The sequence below is a fragment of the Coregonus clupeaformis genome, unplaced genomic scaffold, assembly GCF_020615455.1.
Source record: "Coregonus clupeaformis isolate EN_2021a unplaced genomic scaffold, ASM2061545v1 scaf0107, whole genome shotgun sequence".
NCBI lineage: Eukaryota > Metazoa > Chordata > Actinopteri > Salmoniformes > Salmonidae > Coregonus > Coregonus clupeaformis.
The window spans coordinates 600,413-618,316 of NW_025533562.1; the positions used below are offsets into that span (position 1 = coordinate 600,413).

The window sequence follows — 17,904 nt, forward strand, 5'->3', positions numbered from 1 at the left end:
AGCAGCTGATGTGCCAAAAAGCTGCAAAACATTATCAGGCAGCTGGTGATCATAGCAAGCCTCACCAGACAGCTTCAGTCCATATCGAATGTACCGGATGGAGTTAAGGGTCTGCAAGGACATCCGATTTCTACGTTTGCTTTTTACCACACTCATCTGGCTGAATACTCTCTTGACTTCAGCATTCGAGTGTGGCAAGGACAACACAGACACAGCAGCCATGGCAAGTTCTTGAAACGGGTTGATATCAGCGGCATCCCTGAACTTCCAAATCTCACTCCAGAAGCCCAGTGTGTTTTTTGTCTCATTCCATTTACTAAGATGGATGGCACGCCATTGCTGGACAATCTTGTCTATCTCTGCAGGGGAGTAGCCAAGGAGTTATTTTTTCTATTTCTCCAGGGCTCTTATTGTGCTTTAGAGTTTCCTCCACATTGAAAACGGACATGTACTGCAATGCTTCGATGTTGTCCGGCAGTCTCACCCTCAACTCATTAGTGAGGAAGATGGTGAAGGCTACACACCGCTTTTGGACATTGTTTTCATCCTCAGGCGCAAGGTGGAGCTCAGCTGCCTTTGACTCAAAAAGGTAACCAAGGTACGGTTTGGGACTGATGTATCCATCTATTGGCCCTTTGAGTACATCAACATTTGCCAGTGGATTCAGCACCCTGCTGCTCACAGACTTGATCAGGCTAACCAAGCTGTCAAGTAGCTTAAGAGGATCTACTTGCTCTCCCTCAAAAGCCTTGATGGCCAACTGTACCTCACCCAGCACTGACTTCAAAAAAGTCAGATACAATATGTTTTGAGGATCACTGTACATGGAGTATAAAACCTCAGCCATGTAGCAGTGTTCACTGGACTTGGTGACTGCGAAATGCAGCCTAAGCTCCTCCCACTGGTCCAAAATGCGTGAAACCGCGGGTTCAATGGAGAGCCAACGTGTGGCACACACCTTGGTTATCTGTAAAGGTTTCTCCCCACAGTTGATGGTCTCATATATGGCCTTGTAGGCCTCCCTGTGCTTTGGAGACACTGAAAACCGGTTATAAGTCTCTCGTACCAAGTACTCCACACTACGGGGGATGGTGTCATTGGAAGCATGACTTACAGCAAGCTGCAGAGAGTGGCACACACAGCGAATAAGAACCAGATCTTTGAGGCCATACTCCTCCTTCAGCACTTTATGGACTCCATTGTTAATCCCCGTCATAACAGAGGCATTGTCAATCCATATCCCCAGGAGTTTCTCTTTTTTAAGACAACACTTCTCGAGGAAAGCCACAACACCACGGGCTATAGATTTGGCATCTCCTCCCTCCAACTCAACAAGCCCCAGAAATGTTGATACAATTGTCTGCTTGGTGTCACTAAAGTACCTTATCACAACCCCCAGGTACTTAGAAACACTTACATCCGTGGACTCTACGAGGAGGAGGCTGAAACGCTGGTCACCCACATCTGCGACCAACTTTTTCAGAAAGTATGGTGCTAGAACACCATTAATAATTTCTGTGCACTTTGTCCTGTGCATTTTGAAGTGGGTAGCAGCAGTGGAGTCTGAGAAAGCAGCTCTACATGCTTCTCCAATGTGATCACATGCCAGCATGGAACAGTGTTCAGTGATAGCTAATGCCATGGTGGCCTCAGCCTTTTTTGCAGAGTCAATTTTTTAAACCATAAATGGCAGCTTGTTTTGGGTGGAACTGTTATAAGGCTTTGCCTTTTGAGTGTGTTTTTGAGTTGTCATGTGTTTTTTTACATCACTAAGTTTGGCGTAGAAATCAGCCTTACAATACAGGCAGTATGCCTGTGTATCATCTCCAATAAACGGCTTCAACCAGCCTTTGAATTCAGGATTTGATTCCCACTCCTTTCTGTATTTTTGAGTGTAGAGTTTAGACTGAGACATGATGAACTAGCCAGCTAGATGTTTAGCTTATGTCACAGAGAGGCACACACACAGTGGACGAGGTGAGTAAGTGACTGAGGCTGTGTGAGTCAAATGCAGTGATTTATTTTTGTGCAGTGATTTATTTTAGACAAAGAACATTTTACATTTACATCCCGCCCTGAATGTAAGTCAGGGCGGGATCAGCCAGGAGCGGCTTCCCGCATGTGCGATTCATTTGCAGTCTGGACGCGGAGGGGTGAACATCTCGTGCTCTGACTGCAGCTGGGAGGGACTGCTGCGCGACGACTGGGCGGGGGTGGGGCCCACAGCAGCACCCGCTGCTCGTTGAGAAGAGTAAGAACGATACATGCTTTTTTATTTTATTTTATTTCACCTTTATTTAACCAGGTAAGCCAGTTGAGAACAAGTTCACATTTACAACTGCGACCTGGCCAAGATAAAGCAAAGCAGTGCGATAAAAACAACAACAACACAGAGTTACACATGGGATAAACAAAACATACAGTCAATAACACAATAGAAAATCTATATACAGTGTGTGCAAATGTAGTAAGTTATGGAGGTAAGGCAATAAATAGGCCATAGTGCATAATAATTACAATTTAGTATTAACACTGGAGTGATAGATGTGCAGAAGATGATGTGCAAATAGAGATACTGGGGTGCAAATTAGCAAAATAAATAACAATATGGGGATGAGGTAGTTGGGTGGGCTAATTTCAGAAGGGCTGTGTACAGGTGCAGTGATCGGTAAGGTGCTCTGACAACTGATGCTTAAAGTTAGTGAGGGAGATAAGAGTCTCCAGCTTCAGAGATTTTTGCAGTTCGTTCCAGTCATTAGCAGCAGAGAACTGGAAGGAATGGCGGCCAAAGGAGGTGTTGGCTTTGGGGATGACCAGTGAGATATACCTGCGGGAGCGCATACTACGGGTGGGTGTTGCTATGGTGACCAATGAGCTAAGATAAGGCGGGATTTGCCTAGCAGAGATTTATAGATGACCTGGAGCCAGTGGGATTGGCGACGAATATGTAGTGAGGGCCAGCCAACGAGAGCGTACAGGTCACAACGGTGGGTAGTATATGGGGCTTTGGTGACAAAACAGATGGCACTGTGATAGACTACATCCAATTTGCTGAGTAGAGTGTTGGAGGCTATTTTGTAAATGACATCGCCGAAGTCAAGGATCGGTATGATAGTCAGTTTTACGAGGGCATGTTTGGCAGCATGAGTGAAGGAGGCTTTGTTGCGAAATAGGAAGCCGATTCTAGATTTAACTTTGGATTGGAGATGCTTAATGTGAGTCTGGAAGGAGAGTTTACAGTCTAACCAGACACCTAGGTATTTGTAGTTGTCCACATATTCTAAGTCAGACCCGCCGAGAGTAGTGATTCTAGTTGGGCGGGCGGGTGCAAGCAGCGTTAGATTGAAGAGCATGCATTTAGTTTTACTAGCGTTTAAGAGCAGTTGGAGGCTACGGAAGGAGTGTTGTATGGCATTGAAGCTCGTTTGGAGGTTTGTTAACACAGTGTCCAATGAAGGGCCAGATGTATACAAAAATGGTGTCGTCTGCGTAGAGGTGGATCTAAGAGTCACCAGCAGCAAGAGCGACATCATTGATATACACAGAGAATAGAGTCTGCCCGAGAATTGAACACTGTGGCACCCCCATAGAGACTGCCAGAGGTCCAGACAACAGGCCTTCCGATTTGACACATTGAACTCTATCTGAGAAGTAGTTGGTGAACCAGGCGAGGCAGTCATTTGAGAAACCAAGGCTATTTAGTCTGCCAATAAGAATGCGGTGATTGACAGAGTCGAAAGCCTTGGCCAGGTCGATGAAGACGGCTGCACAGTACTGTCTTTTATCGATCGCGGTTATAATATCGTTTAGGACCTTGAGCGTGGCTGAGGTGCACCCATGACCAGCTCAGAAACCAGATTGCATAGCGGAGAAGGTACGGTGGGAATCGAAATGGTCGGTGATCTGTTTGTTAACTTAGCTTTCAAATACTTTCGAAAGGGAGGGCAGGATGGATATAGGTCTGTAACAGTTTGGATCTAGAGTGTCACCCACTTTGAAGAGGGGGATGACCGCGGCAGCTTTCCAATCTCTGGGGATCTCAGATGATACGAAAGAGAGGTTGAACAGGCTAGTAACAGGGATTGCTACAATTTCGGCTGCTAATTTTAGAAAGAAAGGGTCCAGATTGTCTAGCCCAGCTGATTTATAGGGGTCCAGATTTTGCAGCTCTTTCAGAACATCAGCTATCTGAATTTGGGTGAAGGAGAAGCGGGGAGGCATGGACAAGTTGCAGCGGAGGGTGCAGAGCTGGTGGCCGGGGTAGCGGTAGCCAGGTGGAAATCATGTCCAGCCGTAGCAAAATGCTTATTGAAATTCTCGATTATCGTAGATTTATCGGTGGTGACAGTGTTTCCTAGCCTCAGTGCAGTGGGCAGCTGGGAGGAGGTGCTCTTATTCTCCATGGACTTTACAGTGTCCCAAAACTTTTTGGAGTTAGTGCTGCAGGATGCAAATTTCTGTTTGAAAAAGCTAGCCTTTGCTTTCCTAACTGATTGTGTATATTTGTTCCTGACTTCCCTGAAAAGTTGCATATCGCGGGGGCTGTTCAATGCTAATGCAGTACGCCACAGGATGTTTTTGTGCTGGTCAAGGGCAGTCAAGTCTGGGGTGAACCAGGGGCTATATCTGTTCTTAGTTCTGCATTTTTTGAATGGGGCATGCTTATTTAAGATTGAGAGGAAAGCACTTTTAAAGAACAACCAGGCATCCTCTACTGACGGAATGAGATCGATATCCATCCAGGATACCTGGGCCAGGTCAATTAGAAAGGCCTGCTCGCTGAAGTGGTTTAGGGAGCGTTTGACAGTGATGAGGGGTGGTCGTTTGAACGCGGACCCATTACGGACACAGTCAATGAGGCAGTGATCGCTGAGATCCTGGTTGAAGACAGCGGAGGTGTATTTAGAGTGTAAATTAGTCAGGATGATATCTATGAGGGTACCCATGTTTACGGATTTAGGGTTGTACCTGGTAGGTTCCTAGATAATTTGTGTGAGATTGAGGGCATCTAGTTTAGATTATAGGACGGCTGGGGTGTTAAGCATATCCCAGTTTAGGTCACCAAGCAGTACGAACTCTGAGGATAGATGGGGGTCAATCAATTCACATATGGTGTCCAGGGCACAGCTGGGGGCTGAGGGGGGTCTGTAACAAGCGGCAACAGTGAGAGACTTATTTCTGGAAAGGTGGATTTTTAGAAGTAGAGGCTCAAACTGTTTGGGCACAGACCTGGATAGTATGATAGAGCTCTGCAGGCTATCTCTACAGTATATTGTAACTCCGCCCCCTTTGGCAGTTCTATCTAGACTGAACATTTTGTAGTTGGGGATGGAAATTTCAGAGTTTTTGGTGGCCTTCCTAAGCCAGGATTCAGACACTGCTAGAACATCAGGGTTGGCGGAGTGAATAACTCAAACTTAGGGAGGAGGCTTCTGATGTTAACATGCAAGAAACCAAGGCTTTTACGGTTACAGAAGTCAACAAATGATAGCGCCTGGGGAGTAGGAGTGATACCGGGGGCTACAGGGCATGGGCTAAAGGCTTTAAGAACTGGTCTTCTAGTGCGTTGGGTACAGAGAGTAAAAGGGGCAGATTTCCGAAGTTGTAAAATAGATTCAGGGCATTATGTACAGACAAGGATATGGAAGGATATGAGTACATTGGAGGTAAACCTAAGCGTTGGGTAACGATGAAAGAGATAGCATCACTGGAGGCGTGTGTGGGGGGTGGGACAAAGGAGCTATCTGAGGCAGGTTGAGCGGGACTGGGGGCTCTACAGTGAAATTGTATAATAATAACTAACCAAAACAGCAATAGGCAAGGCATATTGACATGGGAGAGAGGCTTTCACGTCAGTCGCTAGATTTGTCACTAGTCGATTTTTTGAAAATGTGTCGCTAGAGGGGTATGAATACTCGCTAAATTGGCAACACTGCAGGCAGTACCGAAGCAAGGCTGTAGGAGCAAATGCCCCACCCAACAGACTGTCGACCAATTGCGTTCACATTATCATTCCACGTCACGCGGATGCTAAACTAATCATCACGCAATCCCTTCTTAAAGTCAGGGTATGAGTCGAGAAACGTGCCTATTTTCCTCGAAAGTACGTAATGTCGCAAGCTATACAATATTACAGATAGCAAGTTAATTATCTCACATCTTGGAAAATATTTGAAACGTTGTACTTCTTGTTTACGAAATTCATGCTAATGTTCGGTTTTTGAGCTAGCTCCCTATTGACTCCCATTCACTCCATGAAGGAGAGCGCTCCTTGTCCCAGAATCTCCCAGAATGCACCGCGCAACCCATTGACGTAGCATGGCAAAGTACACAATCGGGGTTTCCCATCTCCTCAAAAAGTATCTTTGATCTGCCCCCTTGGTCAGGAAGCGATCGGTGAGGTCCTTCCTCCCGGTCGTCACTAGTTACCACAGCCACAAAGTCATAAACCCCACATATTTCTACAATTTATATTCTTAAAACATGATTTTAAACCTAACCTTAAACACACTGCTAACCTTTTTTAACTTTGTGGCTCTGGTAACTAGTGGAAACCCTGACAGAGGAAGACCACAGGTCACACGGAAACTAGCGTTGGAGGCTCGCTCGAGACATGAGCGTCACTCTTTTTACAGTCCGCAGGGATCATCAACTAGATTCAGCAGCAGGCCGAATTTTTCTTGATGGTCGTGAGCCAGAACATAATTACAAATAATTTGAAGACTACAAATTGACCGCAAGAAGCTCAAACAGATATAATATTTGACAAAAAATATAATAATTACAAACCTTGCTTACATTTGTTTGAGATCAAGTCTCTCTCTAATGTGTGATAATACTTGGGAACAGATTTCCAAAATTAAAATCACTTGGAGCTGATTTCTTGGTGTTTTTAGTATTTTATGTTCAAGAATAATAAAAAAATAACAATAATACTAATAATATAAAACGTGTAATATAAATAATATAAATCAACTAAAAAAATCGGGCCGCGGGACGCCAGTTGGAGAACCCTGACTTTGCGCTAGTAGAAGGCAAGAGATGGAGAGAAGACCAGCCTCCGTTGGGCCGATTGCGTTAGCTACCCACTCTGAGCCCATATGTATGTGTATTTTTTCATTTGCAGACGTCTGTTAAATTCTTACTGACAAAAACAGTGTGGGTTAGCGTTAGCTAGTTAATTCTCGTGATGGATTCGCGAATATCAGGCGGGACCGGTGTCGTTGGTACAACCGCTAACGTTAGATCAAATTTGCCTAACGTTAGATCAAATTTGCAAGGACCCAGTTCAGGTAACGGGAGAAGGATGACGTCCAAAAAAACGCGTTCTAAAAAAGGGAAAAGAAGAAAGAGACGGAGGAGTAAAAAGACGAAGACCAACAGAACACCACCATATTTACCACCGGAGGTAAATGGCTAGCTACTGTAGCTAGCTGCAGCTTGCTATCAAGTTCATGTTAGTTGGCTAGCTAGCAAAATTATCCAATGCTAGGCTAGCCAGAGCCTAGCTATTTACAAATTCTGACATTATTTTAGCTAGCATCTGGCAGATGCTGTCGTCTGAGCTTTTTCGATGGTAAGAAACTTTTTGGCCATATGTAACGTTGTTATAAGCAGGGAATGGACATTTGTTTGTTTGTTGACAACAACAACAGCTGGCTTTCTCACATTACAATCAATGTTGTGACTAGCTGCAAGAGAGCAGCTTGGCAGCTTCATGATGATGTTGCAAGATACATTGTTTCCCTGGTGGTGCATAGATGTAAAATATTGTACTGATAGCTTGCTGTGGTGTGGGTAGTTTTTATTAAGAAGTACATTAGTCAACAGTGGGTTGTGCTTGTCTGTCAAAATACAAATTGCAGTACAGGCACACCTTTTTAAAACATGTCCTTCCCTCTGTTTCTCTCAGGCTGAAGAGGGAAACATTGAATATAAGGTACTAGTATACAGTTCTTTATTTTTGCATGTCATCTTCCATTTCACCTGTAGCTAGTAATCAAAAGACAAAAGACAAAACCCATCGATGTATAGGCATGCACGCTCTCAAACACGTGGTTCACTTGTTGGGCACTTCTTGGTAGTGAAGTGCTGTCCCGTGCTCTATCTTCACTGCAGCTGAAGTTGGTGAACCCCACACAATACCGCTTTGAGCACCTGGCCACCCAGTTAAAATGGCGTCTTCAAGAGGGACGGGGTGAGGCGGTGTATCAGATTGGGGTGGAAGACAATGGCCTGCTTGTCGGACTGTCAGAGGGAGACATGAAAGCCTCGCTGAAGACCCTACGGAGGATGGCAGAGAAGTATGTCACTAGCTCGTTTGCAAACGTCACCAAAGGCACAATCTGGGATACTTTCTTCTGCTCAATGGTCATTTCAATTATACCCATAGATTTTTGAAGAAACTACTTTATAAATGTCTAATTTGACAGTTTGCCATTGTTGCTGTATTTACCAGTTGCACTACAGTTTGGTGGGTGTTGGTGATAAATGTGCTATCACTGCCTCACTAGGGTTGGTGCTGACATCACACTTCTACGAGAAAGAGAGGTGGATTACGACTCGGACAGAAGCTGCCGGAAAATCGCAGAGGTTCTTGTCCGAAAAGTTCCAGACGACCAACAGGTGAGATTAAACAGCAGAGGGGCTGACTGTGTGCTGAGACGTGGTCCAGTGGTCCTGGCTCCATGCATATATGCGACCCCCCCCCCACCGAAGACTGTGGTTAAATTCCCTTCTCACTGTGTCTCCTCCTCACCTATCTCCCATTGTTTCTTTCCTGTCTGTCAATAAAGCATTAAAATGCGAAAGGAGAGTGACTCTCCACTCTCCTTAAAAAAAGTCAGATGTCCTACCTCTACCATTTGTTTTGCACTCAATTATATAAATGCTCAATGGTAAGCTGTACATACAATGAAGGGTTTCTGCCACGCCGATCTGCTGTAATTTGTGTGTGTATGAGAGCAGTTCTTGGACCTGCGTGTGGCGGTGCTGGGAAACGTGGACTCCGGGAAATCCACACTGTTGGGCGTGCTGACGCAAGGCGAGCTGGACAACGGGCGAGGCCGGGCACGCCTCAACCTCTTCAGGCACCTTCACGAAATCCAAACGGGCAGGACATCCAGCATCAGCTTTGAGATTTTGGGCTTCAATAGCAAAGGGGAGGTGGGTAACAGCGTCTTATAGGTGACAAGATAGAGGAAGGAAGGATAAACACATTCGTTTTCCTCTCCTTTGAGCAAAGACTATAAAAATTAAATAAAAAACGTTGTCCTCAAAAACGACACTGATATAACAAAAACGTGTAATAACACAAACTATGTAACAGTTCGCAAATGTTTTGAACATCTTCTATTTGTGACTAACCCATAAAAACAGCGTAACAACGCACAAGTGAATTGAACTTCCTCTCATGTGGCTTTTGAAGGTGGTGAACTACAGTGACTCCCGTACAGCCGAAGAGATTTGCGAGAGCTCTTCTAAAATGATCACCTTCATTGACCTGGCCGGCCACCACAAGTACCTGAAGACCACCATCTTTGGCCTCACCAGCTACTGCCCAGACTTCGCCATGCTGGTGGTCAGCGCCAACACAGGCATAGGTAAGCCTGATCATATAGCTATAACATTGTAGATTGTGCGGGCCCTGGTAACTTCTACAAGATTTGTTTGGCCCAGCAAGCTATGAAAAGTGATGTGCGTTTGACTACTTATGTGACCACTGACTAGGGTTACATAGAGGGCGTTAATTGCAGATGAGGTCATTGTTTATTAGATGTTTTTCCATTCATCTTTAATGAACCATATGGTCTATTTACTAGAAATTCATGGACAACATGGACACCATTTCTTTTTTTTTGTTACTCAAGTATAAATTACCAAAGTTTCCATAGATTTCCAAAATAATCAGTTAATTACCAAAAGTCTGGTAACTTTTGTAAATTACTGGGAGTTTTGCAACCCTACCACTGACCCAATCATATACTATTTTCTCCCCCTTAGCTGGCACCACCCGGGAGCACCTAGGCCTGGCCATGGCACTTAAGGTGCCCATCTTTATCGTGGTCAGCAAGGTGGACCTGTGCGCCAAGGGCACGGTGGAACGCACAGTACGCCAGCTGGAGCATGTCCTCAAGCTGCCCGGCTGTAACAAGGTGCCGATGGTGGTGGCCAGCCCGGACGACGCTGTCACAGCTGCCCAGCAGTTCGCTCAGTCCTCCAGGTAGACCTAGAAGGAAACTGGAATTGAGATTCAGAACCCCAACTATACACCACATAAGCCTTAGTCCAGGGTGACTAGAAGGGAATTGACTTAGCAAGCATGTACGGCAATGTTGTTTGTATTGGTGGGGGAAAAAATCAATACAGTTACATATTGGGATATTATTTTTAACGATATAGCATATCGTTTTGACAATATCACAATATTAATTTTGCGATAGCTGCACTAAAACTCCAGTATTTTTCCTTCGTAGCTTGTTCTCCATCTTCTTTTTAAATATGGAGCCAATTTGTTTTCAGCACTTTTTTATTTCCATGACTGATCAAACCTGTTTTCTCATGGCTCTCTCTTGTCCCTCTGCAGCAGACATATGGTGAGCAATATGTTTGGAACATCGAATCACAATAAAATCGCAGTATCAAATCGCAATACATATAGAATCGTGAGAATCGCAATACATATCGTATCGGCACCAAAGTATTGTAATAATGTCGTATTGTGAGGTCCCTGGCAATTCCCAGCCCTAGTTGTTTGACCTAGTTGTTTGACCTTGTCTCATTTAAACATCAAGGGACTAACTAACTTAGTGGGCAGAATTAGGCATGGGGCATCATAATGACGCAATCTTCCCATGTGTAAACTGATTTTTATGGAAGTCAGATAACCAGATGAGACGTTTTTTTAGACATCTTTTGAGCAACCATTAAAATATGTCTATCTGGTTGTTATTTAGTAATCTGACCAGATAACATCCAAAATATGACATCTTTATGACTTCTTGATGTAGTCATGAAAAACATGTCTTTACCTGGTTGTAATCTGGTTATCCGATATGTCTCCTCAACCAGAAAACCACTTCTTGACATCCAGACAATAATGTTCTGATCACCCAAGCCAATTTCTTTACACGAAATTACATAATTACAACAACGTTTGTGATGTCATGGTTAGGTTATATACTGGTCGTAAAAGTCACCTCATGCCAACTTTAGCTACATGTATAGTCTGTGCTTGAGAGTGCAACACTGGTGTGTCCCTTTCTGCCGTAGCATCACACCCATCTTCACCCTGTCCAGCGTGTCTGGAGAGAGTCTGGACCTGCTTAAGGTCTTCTTCAACATCCTGCCTCCTCTCAGCAACAGCAAGGAGCAGGAGGAGCTCATGCAGCAACTCACTGAGTTCCAGGTAGGTCACCTGCGTATGCACGCACGCACATTAACGTATACAATTATTGTGTGAATGATGTGTGTGCATGGACATTGTGTGGGTCCATGCACACTCACAACTCGCACAATAATACACATACACACACATTTGTGCACAAACAACTCACAAATATTACACACACGTACACTTTACCAACACACTACACCCATCCAAACGCATACATGCATTCATGCACACGCATAACAAAACATACACCCACACATACATTGCATACATACGAGATGTGAACATGCACTTTCACACATTCAGATTCACACCCTTATTCTGTATCAATGCTTGCAAAATATACTTCCTCATTCCTCTGCTTGTGAATATAGGTAGATGAGATCTATACAGTGCCAGATGTGGGGACAGTGGTGGGAGGAACTCTCTACAGGTCAGTTGGCCATACGTCATATTGATACTCATGAATGGAATGATAATGGATTGATTTAGAACTGTTCTAGGGATTGTTCACCCAAATTACAAAATGAAAATGGGGTGGGGGTCATAGCTATTCAGGAGTCTTATGGCTTGGGGGTAGAAGCTGTTAAGAAGCCTTTTGGACCTAGACTTGGCGCTCCGGTACCGCTTGCCGTGCAGTAGCAGAGAGAACAGTCTATGACTAGGGTGGCTGGAGTCTTTGGCAATTTTTAGGGCCTTCCTCTGAAACCGCCTGGTATAGAGGTCCTGGATGGCAGGAAGCTTGGCCCCAGTGATGTACTGGGCCGTATGCACTACCCTCTGTAGTGCCTTGCGGTCGGAGGCCAAGCAGTTGCCATACCATGAGGTGATGCAACCAGTCAGGATGCTCTCGATGGTGCAGCAGTAGAGCATTTTGAGGATCTGAGGACCCATGCCAAATCTTTTCAGTCTCCTGAGGGGGAATAGGCTTTGTCGTACCTTCTTTACGACTGTCTTGGTGTGTTTGGACCATCATAGTTTGTTGGTGATGTGGACACCAAGGAACTTGAAGCTCTCAACATACTCCACTACAGCCCCGTCGATGAGAATGGGGGCGTGCTCGGTCCTCCTTTTCCTGTAGTCCACAATCATATACTTGGTCTTGATCACGTTGAGGCAGAGTTTGTTATCCTGGCACCACACTGCCAGGTCTCTGACCTCCTCCCTATAGGCTGTCTCATCGTTGTTGGTGATCAGGCCTACCACTGTTGTGTCGTCGGCAAACTTAATGATGGCGTTGGAGTCGTGCTTGGCCATGCAGTCATGCGTGAACAGGGAGTACAGGAGGAGACTGAGCACGCACCCATGAGGGGCCCCCGTGTTGAGGATCAGCGTGGCAGATGTGTTGTTACCTACCCTTACCACCTGGGGGCGGCTCGTCAGGAAGTCCAGGATCCAGTTGCAGAGGGAGGTGTTTAGTCCCAGCTTAGTGATGAGCTTTGAGGGCACTATGGTATTGAACGCTGAGCTGTAGTCAATGAATAGCATTCTCACGTAGGTGTTCCTTTTGTCCAGGTGGGAAAGGGCAGTGTGGAGTGCAATAGAGATTGCATCATCTGTGGATCTGTTGGGGCGGTATGCAAATTGGAGTGGGTTTAGGGTTTCTGGGTGGTGTTGATGTGAGCCATGACCAGCCTTTGAAAGCACTTCATGGCTACAGACTTACGTGCTAACGTTTTAGCATTTGTGGCACAAATTCCATTCAAGTCATGGTATCGATATTAGCATTTTCCGCGCATCATGTTCACATCCTATAGGTGACTTTGTTAAACTTTTTTTGTAAGATACTTTCAGAGGATTTGCTCAGTTAAGCTTTTAGCTAATCAAAAACCAATAGAGGTCAATGTACTGCAAACGGTGTAACCCTGAAGTGCTGCTCCAAATGATTTGACCTGGAGAGTTCCACCTTGACATGGCATATGTTTTTCCTCCCATTGTCCCGCGGACAGTGGGGTGTGTCGCGAGGGGGAGAGGCTGGTGGTTGGTCCTACGGACGAGGGCCGTTTCCTGAGGCTGAAGGTGGGCAGCATCCATAGGAACCGCTCGGCATGCAGGGTGCTGAGAGCCGGCCAAGCCGCCACACTGGCCCTGGGCAACTTTGACCGCTCGCTGCTCCGCAAGGTCAGAGGGTTCAGCCACAACACAACCGCACCGCATGTGCCCAGATGTGAATTTTCATGACTTTTATTTATTTATCTAGAAGATATCGTAGTTTCCCCTCCCATGTTCTATGTTCTGCCAATCACATCCCTTAATATGACTGAACGTTGCAGGGTCACATTTTGAAACAGGACGACTGCACAAACTGCTCATGGTTATGATACTGTCATCTGTCCTCTGTTTTGTGTGTTACATGTGAAACCTCAAGCATAGGTAGCAGGTCTGTGTAGCCTACTACGTTTTAATGTTTGTTTATTTTTGAAGCACTCCAGACAAGAAGTTCCCTCATGGAAAAAATTAATGTATTCTATAAATAAAGTTATTCAAAAATGGATAGCTATCAGTGAAAAACATACTTTTGTCCTTGAACAATCTGACACAATGTCCATGCACACTCATAACACAATATAATACACACATACATGCACAAACAACTCACAAGTCATATGTAGTAAAAATGTAGTCTACTGTTGTTATAAAATCAGTCCCACAATGGTTGTTCCTTTCCCATCTCCCAAATACTTATTGGTGTGTGTGTGTGTTGAATAGGGTATGGTGATGGTCAGCCCGAAGATGAACCCCACCATCTGCTGGCAGTTTGAGGCGGCCATCGTCCTTCTCTTCCACGCCAAAACATTCCGTCGGGGCTTCCAAGTGACCGTGCACGTGGGGAATGTAAGACAGACGGCCACCGTGGAGTGCCTGCATGGAAAGGTTAGTAATAATCATTATAAACTGGGTAGTTAGAAGTCCTGAATGCTGATTGACTGAAAGCCCTGGTATATCAGACAATATACCACTGGTATGATGCAAAACTACTTCTTTACTGTTCTAATTACCTCAGTAACCAGTTTATAATAGCAATAAGGCACCTCGGGGGTTTGTGGTATATGGCCAATATACCACGGCTAAGGGCTGTATCCAGGCACTCTGTGTTGCGTCGTGCATAAGAACAGCCCTTAGCCGTGATATACTGGCCATATACAACACCCACTCGTGCCATATTGCGTAAGTATACACTATTTTTTATTTTTTTAAATATGTTTTATTATTTAAGTTGATAAATTATAAGTTTTATTCGTACAGCGTCTTTCATACATTGTATTATTCAGCCAAATTTGTACAAGGTCAAATGAAACAACATTAAGCACCGCCTTAACACAGCAGTGCCTCAATATGGGCCGCATTCAGTAGGACACAACTTTGTGCAACGTTCAGATAGAGATTTGATTATATAGAACAAACATGCCACTCTGCCATGTAGAGGAAGAGGAATCAGGTCAGCTCTATCCATGCCATTTCTATCTGCAACGTTCCACAACGTCTGCGTACTGATTGTGGCCCTGCTGCTTTACGTGTCAACACTTCCCTGTTTTCACCACCAGGAGGAGCTGCGCACAGGCGAGAGGGCCGTGGTCTGCTTCCGCTTCATCAAACACCCGGAGTACCTCCGCATGGGCGCCAAGCTGCTCTTTAGGGAGGGCGTGACCAAGGGCATCGGCCACGTCACCAGCCTCCTGCCCAACTCACACAACCATGACCAGAACCAGATCCACGACCAGAACCAGAGGGAGGTAGAGAAATAGAGAGGAGGAAAAAGGAGGGAAGGAGAGGAAATGATAAGCTCTCCTGAACATGCCTCCCCCCTCAGAGTAAGTTTGTGTGAACTGCCGGCGCCGGACGTCATCCCAGTAGATTGGTATTGAACCACACACTGGTATTTTAATCCCCATTTGTGTGTATCTAAGTGTGTTTGTACTGTACTTTCCTCATCTGCCCTTCGTGCCATGTAGAGATGTGAAGCCCCATTGAAACCCTTGATCCTTCTCAGTGGTGGATTCTGGAGCGGCGAGTGTGGGTTTGATGAGTGTGGGTTCAGCCGCACGGCAAAGCTCGGCGAGTGTGGGTTTGATGAGGGTGGGTTCAGCCGCACGGCAAAGCTCGGCGTCTTAAATCGAAGCCGGGTGACCTCTTGGAAGGCAGGCTAAGCTTTCATCTAATCTGCTGTGCATTGCTTGAAGGAACCATTCCCATCCCTCTCTGGCTCCAAACACCAGAGGGTAATTTCCAAACAGATACAATAGATCAAATGCATGCTCTCCCCGTTTTACTTGGACTGGACAATGTGGAACATACTCAGTATACCCATCCTTCGGAGGTTTAAAGGGATAGTTTTAAACGTTTTAGCTCATTGTCGATTTACCTAAGGCAGGGTTTCCCAAACTCGGTCCTGGGGCCCCCCCGGGTGCACGTTTTAGTTTTCGCCCCTAGCATTACACAGCTGATTCAATTAACCAACTCATCATCAAGCTTTGTTTATTTGAATCAGCTGTGTAGTGCCAGGGCACAAACTCGGCCCCATTTAGCAACGTCAAGAATGGCTAGCATTTTTGGCGCATGTAGCAATGCTAGTGTAAACAGGTTGTATCAGTTAGCATTGCTTTCAAAAGCATGGGGAAAGCAAGGGAGTGGACCAGTGGGCGTCCTGTCTGCAAAAGGAAAAAGTATTTTACCATGCTTTTGAATGCAAGTTTCCTTCCATCCTTTTTCTAAAAGATGACGTGGTTTACTCTCTGCACTTCATTCGTCTTGATTAGTATTAAGGAAAGGTAGACCACGTGCCGCCCATTTTGGTGACGCAAATAAGTGGCACTAGCACCAACCGTAAATGCTGCCATGCTAATTTTCTAAATGTGAAATTCAACTAAGTCTGTGTAGGGCAGCAATAATGTGTGAGGTTTGAGAATGAGCAGAGTCAATACGCTCGGCGTAGTCAAGTGACGGTTGCATTGCAAACCCGTTCTTAAAGAAATGCAGGGGCAAGTATTTTAAGTGATGAGATGTTTTTCATAGCAGCGACGCCGCTTTTGTAACCCTGTTATGTCAACCCATTGAACCCAATGATGTCATAGATTCAGGCTAGTCTGTGGACAAGGCAGCTTTGTGCAGCTAGATACCCATGTGTAGAGTCTGCATGTTAAATGGACTCCTAAATGACAAATATTTATTGAACTCTTGACTTTATCCCTATTCTTTACGAGGTTGTGTGCAATCATAACTAAAGCATTGAATGTACTGTACATTAACTTCTAAATACTATTTTGAAGCACTAAAATTGTAGTCAGTTGTCGATTTTGCACTTTGTATTTTTGGAATAGCTTCTGCATGTTTGTGTAGGCCAGAGGGTACCGAACCTAGTCCGGGAGAGCTGGAAGGTGTGCAGTAGTGAAACACCGGATTCAATTTATCATGGTGTTGATGCGTATTGAGGTCTTGGTGACCACTGATGGATGCCGTTTATTCAAGTAACAGCTGATCTTTACAGTATCTTATATGTTTACGGTCATAAGAATTATACACATGTAGTACAGAAAGCATGCAGAGCGCTTTTCTTTTAGATTATATATAAAATATAATTATTAGCTTCTTCAGTTGAGACAAGTGGCAAGTTTGCAGTATGTGTATGCATTGCATCAAGGTTGTGTAAATAATATTAAACATGTTTTATCGTGACTTCTTTATTTCATGGACACTTTTGTCCCCATAGAAACATCAAAAGACGACAAATATTTTAGCATCTTTTTATTGACTTAAGAGCTGAACTTATTTGGCTGGATGGTCAACACAGATTGTTCACAGAACACATTTAATGTGAATTTTGCAGCTTAGCTGAAAGCAAAGTTTTGAAATGTCACTGGTTTAAATTACTCAGTTCCATTAATAAAATATGTTTACACTTTTATGACTTTCATGAATAGGCTAAACATTAACTATTTATAAAGGGTCATACTATTAATATGACTATTTCATTATTTACATTGAAATTATTAGGCATTTATAATAAAGGATTAAAAAGCATTTATAATGCTTAATCATGAAAGTTATAACGTGTAACCATAAAATGCTGGTCATATTCTGTCTGGTCCATATGAAGCATTGGATTAGGAGGTGATGTTGAGCGAGGCCCTTGAAGCTTGTGCATTCAACATTCATTATTAGCACTTCATAGCACAGCATGCAAGGCTACGTACAGAACTCACACACACAAAATGTTCTACAAAAACGTTGAAAAATAAACATTCATAGGAAAAATGAAAGTAACACTACCACAACATTACAGAGCTTCAAATGTAGGTGGAGCTACAGTGCCTTCAGAACGTGTTCATACCCCTTGACTTTTTCAACATTGTTGTGTTACAGCTTGAATTTAAAATGGATTAAATTGAGATTTTGTGTCACTGGTTTACACACAATACCCCATAAATGAAAAGCTGAAATGTCTTGGGTCAAAAAGTATTCAACCCCTTTGTTATGGCAAGCCTAAATAAGTTTATATATTTTTTTGCTTAACA

The 17,904-nt window shown here is 44.3% G+C and overlaps 1 protein-coding gene across 2 annotated transcripts; it reads left to right on the forward strand.

Annotated features, from left to right (window-relative positions):
• The first annotated feature begins 6,794 nt into the window (after window positions 1-6,794).
• LOC123483400 (GTP-binding protein 2-like) lies at window positions 6,795-17,065 on the forward strand. 2 transcript variants are annotated; one of them, XM_045213380.1, is made up of 12 exons: window positions 6,795-7,408; window positions 7,913-7,939; window positions 8,119-8,303; window positions 8,514-8,625; window positions 8,968-9,165; window positions 9,428-9,602; window positions 10,003-10,222; window positions 11,272-11,407; window positions 11,767-11,825; window positions 13,342-13,513; window positions 14,102-14,266; window positions 14,938-17,065. In XM_045213380.1, exons 1-12 carry the CDS (start codon window positions 7,190-7,192, stop codon window positions 15,136-15,138), a joined length of 1,869 nt encoding a protein of 622 aa, XP_045069315.1. In that variant the 5' UTR covers window positions 6,795-7,189; the 3' UTR covers window positions 15,139-17,065. The 2 variants fall into 2 exon arrangements, with proteins under 2 accessions (XP_045069315.1, XP_045069316.1); XM_045213381.1 differs by lacking the exon at window positions 6,795-7,408 and adding an exon at window positions 7,435-7,576.
• The last annotated feature ends 839 nt before the right edge of the window (window positions 17,066-17,904 follow it).